Source organism: Lycium barbarum, chromosome 11 (genome assembly GCF_019175385.1).
Source record: "Lycium barbarum isolate Lr01 chromosome 11, ASM1917538v2, whole genome shotgun sequence".
Lineage (NCBI taxonomy): Eukaryota > Viridiplantae > Streptophyta > Magnoliopsida > Solanales > Solanaceae > Lycium > Lycium barbarum.
The window spans coordinates 115,482,524-115,492,029 of NC_083347.1; the positions used below are offsets into that span (position 1 = coordinate 115,482,524).

General features: G+C 34.4%; 1 protein-coding gene across 1 annotated transcript; it reads right to left on the minus strand.

Moving 5' to 3' along the window:
* Positions 1-731: 731 nt before the first annotated feature.
* LOC132619096 (protein LEAD-SENSITIVE 1-like) lies at positions 732-4,529 on the minus strand. The gene is made up of 2 exons (XM_060334061.1): positions 4,365-4,529; positions 732-1,547 (listed from the first exon to the last, which is right to left on the minus strand). Exons 1-2 carry the CDS (start codon positions 4,459-4,461, stop codon positions 892-894), a joined length of 753 nt encoding a protein of 250 aa, XP_060190044.1. The 5' UTR covers positions 4,462-4,529; the 3' UTR covers positions 732-891.
* Between the last annotated feature and the right edge of the window lie 4,977 nt (positions 4,530-9,506).

Sequence of the window (9,506 nt, forward strand, 5' to 3'; positions counted from 1 at the left end):
CAACAACATCATTATATTTATGTAAAATTTTCATATTATAAGGAATGTAAATATTTAATTTCAAGAGTATTACATCACGCCCCCCACCAAATACAATTTTGGTATAATTACCATCTCAAATATTATTCGTCCTTAATATATAAAACTAGTAGACAAATATTTATACGAACTATCCCAGCTTCCCAAAAAATTTGCGCCAAATAAATTCCTATAGTCTAAAGACTAAAAATAATTATATTTAATTTAAATTAAATTGTAATTGAAATTATTAAGAGGTAAAACAACGCTGCCTTTTGGAAATGAGTTATACAATACACTCAATCCGACAATACAATTGGGGGTTCAACTGACCACCCTTCACTTCACTGTTTGTTGCTCCGCCGTCCCTGTAACATAATATTGAGGGAGAACAAAAGTCAAATCAAATCAAATCAAAAGATATAGGCAATACTAATTAGAAATTATGTAGTAATTACTGGTAATACAAACGTTGTGGTGGAATAGTAAGTACTGTTCCATCCGTAACCAAAAGTTTGTGTCCTAGATATGGAATCACCTTTGCTCAGCACTTACCCCCAAAGTGGGACTTCCATAAGTGAGTCGCCCCCAAAACCGAGTACCTAACACTGGATGGGAACTTTTTAATAAATAGTGATTACACCAAATGATACACCTGCAAAGTGTTTGATAAGTTTTTTTTTTGAAGATGGATGCCAATAGAGAGGAAAAAATTACAGCAAAGTGTTTGACAATTAAGTGGCATCTCACGAATGATAAGAATATTGAGGTATAGCGTATATATCACATGTAGTTCATGTCAACAAGTCTTGCTTAAAATACATTAAAAATTTGGTCCCAAGAAACCATCTTGATGAGTAATGCAGGTTCAGATCAGACACTTATAAGTCGATTGCGCGAAACAAGCCTATCTGCAGGTATTTTCATCACATCCCTGCGAACTCCGATATCAGAAAAAAACCTGTTGGCACAGTAAATTCCCCAGCCAACAGCTGCAAAACCGGTAGTAGGCATGAGGCTCACCGGTGCTGCTACCATGAGGCGCACCGGTGCTGAAGCTAGTGTACTAGCTGCTGCAACGAACGTCGCTGCCTGACCACTGCGCCCTATGCCACCTGTCCTGAAGTACAGATAACCAGTCTTGCAGTAGATCGCGAAATCCTCACAGTTGTTCTTGAAAAGGTTATAGTTTCCAAAACCGTTATTGAGAAGAGTTTCAGCACGGTGGAGGACATCCTCGCAGGGATCAGAACGGGCAAAAGTGCACGTTCCTCGAACTTGGGCAACAAAGAGTCCTGGTGAGGCACCATAACGAAAACGGTATAGTTTACCACCAGAGAGGAAGCATTGCAGGCATGAAGAGATGACGCCGTCGTTCCTTGGATGATCACCACATCTTGGACATTCGGATTCAGAGCGACGAGAGGGAGATGAGCTGAAGATGAAACGATCGATGAATGTTCCTGTTCCTATCTCCCCACCAGCTGCCGGGGTGAAATGGATCACTATCCCATCACCAATATATATTCCTGATCACGTTGAAAAGAAGATATGTCAGTTAACATGCCACATATGTACTTGCTGATTGCGTGATCACTTCATCTAAAAGTTTAAATTATTAGAGAGAGTATGCTTTTTGTTGCTTAAATCTTCGACATTGCTCATCCACATACAATAATTAGCAAAATCCCATGTAGCCACAAGTCCGGAAGCTCTAGATATATAATAGCATGTAATGCATGAAAAGAAGAAGAGATTGGCTCTGTATTCTTTCTACTTTCTAGTTATTTGACACATACTCCCAAAGAGATTATGTTACATGATTCTTCTTCCTTAAAAATAACCATCCATTATTTATCGTTTTTTCATTCAGCTCCAAATTGCTATATTCCTATAGCTTTCAACTGAAGGGAGGCCCCAGGTCTTCCGGAATCCAGACTAAATAGGTCTAGTCGATTGTTGATAGCTAGGAACTAAATAAGAGCTTGATAAAGAAATGGACATTAAGCCTAACTCAACCCCGAAAGCTAGTTCAAGCAGCGATGATTTCCCAAGACCATATAAAAAGACCAAATAACCCCTGCCACAACTGATATGGGACTCAACAGAGCTGCACATCATTGGTAGCATTTTATTGTCCTGAATGATATATAGCAAGATGCTGAAACTGAATATACTTTATTGGTAAGATCCAAAGTTGTACCGTTAAGAAGCTGATTAATCACTTCCAACATTTTGATTGGTAAGATCACTCAAACATCTTCTTTCTGTGACTAAACTCATCTTGATGATCTAATTGAAAAGCCATGTGAAATATTCAGATAATGATAGAAGTACTGATTAAATAGCTCTAAATCATACAATTGGTTAAGGTAAGAAGGTTTGCCTTTGTCATTACATTGTTCAAGTAAATGTAGGTAGACTTTGATCTCAAGAGTTGACACTTAAATGGGACACAATCAAACGAAGAAATGTGGAAAGGAGAAAGGTTACAGCACCATCTCACAGTGATTATTTGTCCACTTAACCACTTTGGTACAAAGAAAATGTTTAGAATCAAAATTAAACTTGGGAGAAGTGAAGAGAAAGGAAAGTGAAAGATAGCCGAAAGAAAAGAGATTAGTGCAATCTTATTCTGTTCCTTTGCCCTGTAGTACAGTACAGGAACAAATTTGCTGAAATAGGAGTGAAAATTCTATAGCATGGAGAAACAGAGGGGCTAATGAAGCCGCTTAATGTTGTTTAGGATGTAAACCAATAGCACACTACACGTGCATTGTCTCTTATTAAGTGGTAAGTGACCAAATCGCAATACCTATTTAATTAGCAGCAGTTTAGTCAAATTACTTTTTTTTTCAACGGACGTATTTTCTTAAGGAGTGTGCAAATGGTGAAGTAGACACTCTTTTTGAACCAGAGGATTTGTCCACTTTGGTATATCAAGAGAAAAACAATTTTTTCTCTTTATTTTACCTTAACATTAATTACTCATTTTCAAATCATCTGCCAAGTCTATTGCCACTATACACCACATAATATGAATATTATGGTAAAAACAAAATACAAACTTCATTTATTAATTCTTAAGGGGCATGCAAAGTAAAAAAATGGACAAGTAAAAATGAACCGAGGGAATATTACTATGAAAAGGACACAAAAGCTAATTTATCATGTGAGAATTGTTCAAGATCATATATAAGGAAGCAAACGATCCTTCCCACACAAATGTAGGATTGTAACAACAAAAGTAGATCGTCAGACACAATTTCAACAGAACTAGGGGTGTGTTTGGTATAACGGAAGATGTCTTCTAAACAGCGTTTTCCTATTTTTTCTTGTTTGGTAGCACTAAAGATCTTGAAAATGTTTTTCTCATAATAGGAGAAAATATTTTACATAATAATTTGAGGGAAAACATTTTCCCGATTAATAAAACATACCAATGCATTAATAGTACTAGTTCAAAATAATATAAAAAAAAATACCAATGCATTCTCCAACCCACCCCGCACGCCACCACCCTTAACCCACACTCACAACACCCCCAAACCAACCTCCACCTCTCCCCACCCCCAACCTCCACCCCCCACCCCACCTCAAACCACCTCGTCCCCGCTCCACCCACTACCCCGCCCCAAAACCACCCCCATGCTTCACCACCCACCCCACAGCCCCCATCGCCCACAACCCATCCTTAGTCCTCACAACCCCCATCCCCGACCTCCCACTCACCCACCCTACCTTCCACCACCCCCTCCCCCTAATTTTCTTTTATAAAAAATTTATGAAATATGGAAAGAAAAATTCTTAGTCCCCACCCACCCTATTTTTCTGGTTTATATGTTTTTTTTTTTATAAAAAAAAAAAGAAATCTTTTCCTACCCCCACCGTACCTCCCAACCTCTACTTCGTACTTACCACCACCAAAAGCTGTATTCCAAACTCAAAAATGCGTTCAATATATGTAATTGCTCTTAAAATAACATTATATTTTCCAATTCGTGTGCCAATCACAAGAAAATGAGTAGGAAAACCACTTATTTTCCGAGAAAACATTTTCCGTCATACCAAACAAACCTTAAAAATATTTTCTTGAAAAACATTTTCTGTCATACCAAACACACCTTAGATCAGGTTTCAGAGCAACATTAATTTCCAGATTCATGCTGAGTATGACAAATATGTCTACAAGTAGACGACGATTAGCTAAAATATCATTCATTAATAGCAAAGTAACCAAAGAAAAAGCAGGTAATATTTGTGTGGTCAGACCCCTAAAAAGAGAAAACAACAAATTCAAAAGAGAACTGAACTTGAAACAAACTGAAAGAGCTAGAAATGCAGACCATGATGAGCGTAAAGATAGCCGTGTCGCCATGTGTAAATGTGATCACCGATCTCGAGCTCCTCCTTCTTGATCTCGTTAAACAGAAACTTTTTCATATTCCTTATCCTCTCGCCCCTCACCCTCCTTTTTCTTTTCTCTTAAAACAAATGCCAGTAAAAAGAAGATAAATTATCCTTTTTGTAAAGGTATAATAAATTGTACTTAGAGCCGTATGCATTGGCTTATAAGTTGTCTGTTTTCAGTTTTTTTAAGTGTTTGACTGACGCTTATAATTATTTTGTGCTTAAAATAAGCCTAAAAAATTAATTGAACCCGTTTAACTTAATTTATCTAAAGTAGCTTATAAGCTGAAAACAGCTTATAAATCAAAAAAATAAGTTAACTTATTTTTTAATTTACAAGTTATTTCCAGCTTATAAACTGTTTTTTTTAAGCCCATGGCTCTTACATATGATTCTAGATGCCGTAACGTAACGGACGAAGCAGAATATACAAATATTGTTTTTTGACTTTAAGCTGTACTACATACACAAAGCAGAATATACAAATATTTGTTTTTGACTTTCCACAAGACCATTCACGTTGGCCTTTAAGTCTTTCTCACTAGCTTTAGCCAGTGGTGTTGACATGGTACTCAAGTGACTTCATCACGTGTTTTATTACTCCCTTTGTCTCATAATAAGTGTCATCTTAGTAAAAAATATACATATTAAAAAATTAATAATGTAATATAAAGTTTATCAAATTATACTTATAGAATAAAAATATATTACTTTTACCTTTTGATTAGAGCATGCACAAGATGTAAACCTTTTGACATTGGGAATCCAATAATACTAAGTCACTATGTGAATATTCCAAGCATCATTTAGATGTTACTTTATTGTCTAAGGGTAGAATTAGAAAAACTAGTCAATTTATGTCTTGGTTTCCTAAAATGACACTTATTATGAAATAATTTTTTAGTTAAGGTGACGCTTATTATGAAACGGAGGGAGTAATGCTTTTAGCACATCATCTATTTATTTAGTCCAATTTAGCACAGTAGAAGGTAGTAGTTACTAAAAATATTGTTAAACCCTGGCTTTTAGTAACATCCATTTTTTCAGTCCAATTTAGCAGAGTATTTTACGCGTTTTGCTTTTCTCTGCTAATAGTATTAGTAGTATTTTTGTTTTTTATTATTGTATTTCTTACCTTAGTTTTCTATAACTATATATTGTTTCTTCTGCTTCGATTTTCTTACTATCCTGATGTTGTTAGAACTTATGCTTCCATAACTCCTCTCTCACCTATATCAAGGTAGGGGTACGATTTGCGTACACACTATTCTTTTCAGACTCCATTTATAAGATTACACTGGGTATATTGTTGTTAGCAGAGTAGAAGGTAGTAGTAACTAAAAATATTGTTAAGCTCTCTTTTGGGTTAGGTAGAGTTAAGGAAAAAGAGGAAATGTAGTTCCAAATTCATTTATCTTTTAAGTAAAATTGGTGTTGAAAAGATGTTAAAGTCAAACTTATTGAACTCGTATTCTTTCAATAATTCTGGAGGGTTTTTGTACTATTCGGAAAAGCAAAGAATGAACATGATAAAGTTTCAGTTCATTTTGTTTGGGGGAATAAGGACGATTTCTTGCGCATATAAGTTAGCTACCTTTCCCTCTTTTACTGAGACACCTCATTACATGTCTAACACTGTGCTGCATGAATTTCCCCCAAAATGTCATTGTTATGTTATTTTGATAGGAATGTTGTAAAAGTATCACTTATTTTTTACTTTTTTATCTAAACACCAACTAGTTAGCAAAATACAGTTCAACTAACATTTGTTCATTTTTTTTAATAGTTGAGATAGAAAAAATGAATAACTGATAGTTGAAATGTGTTTTGCTAACTTATATGTGATAGTTTAAATAGGAACCTCTCAAACAGATTGTTCAAATAGAAAACTAAAATAAAAAAATCATATTTAAGTTGTGTTTTGATCATTATCTCTTCATATTACCCCATTATCAATTGCCACTAGCATTGGCACATGTTAGACTTTTCCACAAGCTTCATTCACCTTGGATGCAAGTAATGTGAATGCAAGTCTTTCTCACTAGCTTTAGCTGGTGACCGAGCCAGGATTCAATCTATATAAAATAATTTGACTTTATATAAAGTGTAATTATCTTGATGAAAAAGGTTTAGATCAGTCGAATTCAACAGAGTAGAAGGTAGTACCAAATATAACTAAATGTATTGTTAAACTCTCTTTAGGGTGAGGTAGAGTTAAAGAAACAGAAAGAATATAATTCCAAGTTTTGTGTTTCTTACTACTCTTTTGAATCTAATTTCTAACTATTTCCTCTCTTTTGTTTTGAAAACATTTCCAAATCCATATAATACACTGTTAATTATGTTTGAGAAAATTATATCGGAAAGATATTAAGTCAACGTTATGAGTAAAATTATTTTCTATCAAGTCACGTTGAATGGTTCTTGTACTGTTCAATGACTGTCAAAACGATAAAGTTTTTTGTTGGATTAAAGACGATTTCTTCGCACATAAGTTAGCTACAGTTTTTTTTTTTTTTTTTTTTTTTTTTGTTCTTTGGTCTCATATTGTGGTGCATGAATTTGTTTTCCCCAAAATGTCACTGTTATGTGTTATTTTAATGGAAATATCATGTTTAGGAGATGATGTCGGCAACAAATCACGTTCTATAAATGAACTTTATAAAATTGAATCATAGAATTCGACTTACAAAACTCATTTCAAAATGTGACTTACAGATCTCATTTCTAGAATGGATTTACAAATTTCTTTCTAAATATTTCATAACACCAAACACAAAAAATATGGGCGGAATGATTTTTTAGTCCTTTACAAATTCTTTTAGTTTTATGGCTCTTTGACACTTCATTTTTTACGTTTAAAAGATTTGAAAAAAATTATTTGAAAAGATCATTTTCTTCTATTCAAATGTAAGAAGGCAAGAGATTTTATTTCATCCCAAAAAAAAAAAAAATTACATTTGTCGTGAGTTTTTTTTTTAAATTGTTTTTATTACATAGGGGTAGGGGAAGGGGAAATGGGGGAAGAAATTATAATGTGGGGATTCGAACCCTCACTAATAAGGTGAAAGTTCAGATAGCCAACCAACTGAGCTATTAGATCCCTACATTTTTTGTCGTGAGTAAAAGAGCCCTAGACACCAAAAATATTTAAACTTCCCTCTATCTGCTTCTTTTTCTTTTTGTCTTTCTATTTCTATGTTACAATGTAAGATAATAACAAAAAGACTCTATTAAAGCATTCTTCAGGATCATGTTTCATTCATTTCCTTTTAATTTTAGGCATTTCATATTCGAAATTCTTTAACTCGATTAAAATAAATTCTGACCGAGTAAGCTCCTTAAAGGAGATAATATACCTCCTATACTAAAAAGATTTTCCATTTTCATAACTCAGAATTCTACTTTGTCTTAAAACAATCACCTAATATTATTTAAAGATTTCAAATCATATTCATGACTAAATCATATTCTTTTTACAGTATTTGATGATATAATCATCTCTTGACCAAATTTAGCTTCCTCATAGAGTCAAGATGAATTGAATCGAATCAAACCAACCACGGCTGTGACTTGCGTGATTGAGCCTAATAAGTTAGATTTGACACTTTTCGCCAGGGCCGTTAAATAACTATTGAAAAGTTAAGATTTGGGTTTCACTTGACCGGATGTAATTTGTGAGAAATAAATAGGAAAATTTACATGTCATAACTACTTCTAAGAGCTATTTATGGATTATAACTATCTTTTGCAATAATTACATTTCGTAGCTACATTTTACATTTCGTAGCTACTATACATGAGGCACGCTGTAGTTGGAGTGGTCATTGGGCATGAGCTTTGCCCTTGCGCGCCTCGGTTCGAATCCCGCTGGCCACATTCTTTTTCTGAGAAATTGCAATTTCGGCCGTATTTTCGTGTATTGCTTTGTATTTATATACTGATAATCCTTTTGTTCTGGTTGTATTTAAATGTGCAAGTTTTTACTGTATATAAATACAATCAAATACACATGTATATGTTTGTATTAACAAAATTGGTTGCACCACATTCAGGTCATATGTATTTGATGTATTGAGGTGTAGTTCAAAAACATTTCGCTTTATTGGAATGTATTTCAGTGTATTTGGTCAGATATATGTCACATATATTTGGTGTATTCAACTGTATTTCGAATAGCAACCTTACAGCTATATTTAAATGCACAGAAAAACAGCTGAAATTGCAAAGGTAGCTACGGTTTGTAAATTGCTAAGGTGTAGTTATATATTGTTCGGAGCTTATAAAAGGTAGCTGTTTATGTAAGTTGCCCTTAATTATCCACGTTGGCACCACGCAGGATAATAAATGTGGAATAAGGAAACTAATGGTTAACAGAAAAATATGAAACCAAAGTAGGATAGGAAGGATAAATATGTCGAAAAGTATAACAAATGACGAATATAACTTTTTTCTGAAAGTACAGGAGCAAATATGACCCTTTTCCGTTTCATCTATGTAACACATTTTTCAAATCTATTAATCCAAACAATAACATACCCAGTGTGATCCCACAAGTAGGGTCTAGGAGAGTAGAATATAGGCATACCTTATTTCTGCTTTTGTGGGGCATAGAGATTGTTTCCGAAAGACCCTCGACTTGAAGAAGGAAAAGAGAAGAAAAAAAAAGAAAAAAAAAGGAACAAAAAAAGTAATTCGAAGCAGACACAAAAAGTATAGTAGCAAAATAGCAAGGTACAAACCAAATATTCAACAGATGGTAATGCACATCGAAGAGTACGAAACTACGCAAGTACTAAATAATATTGCTAATAACAAGAGGCAAAACAAATGCAGCAACTCGAAAAATAAGAGACTACGCGATAACTAAATACAACTGCTAAAAGGAAAAGAGGAGAGGAGAGGGGAAGGCTAGTCCCCCCCCACAGAGTGCAACAACACTCCACTACCTACTAACCTTCTACGTACCTTAATCATCGACCTTCATACCTTCCTATCTATGGTCATTGCCTCAGTCAACTGAAATTATATCATGCCTTGCCTAATCACACCCCCCTCAATTTTTCTGCGGCCTACCT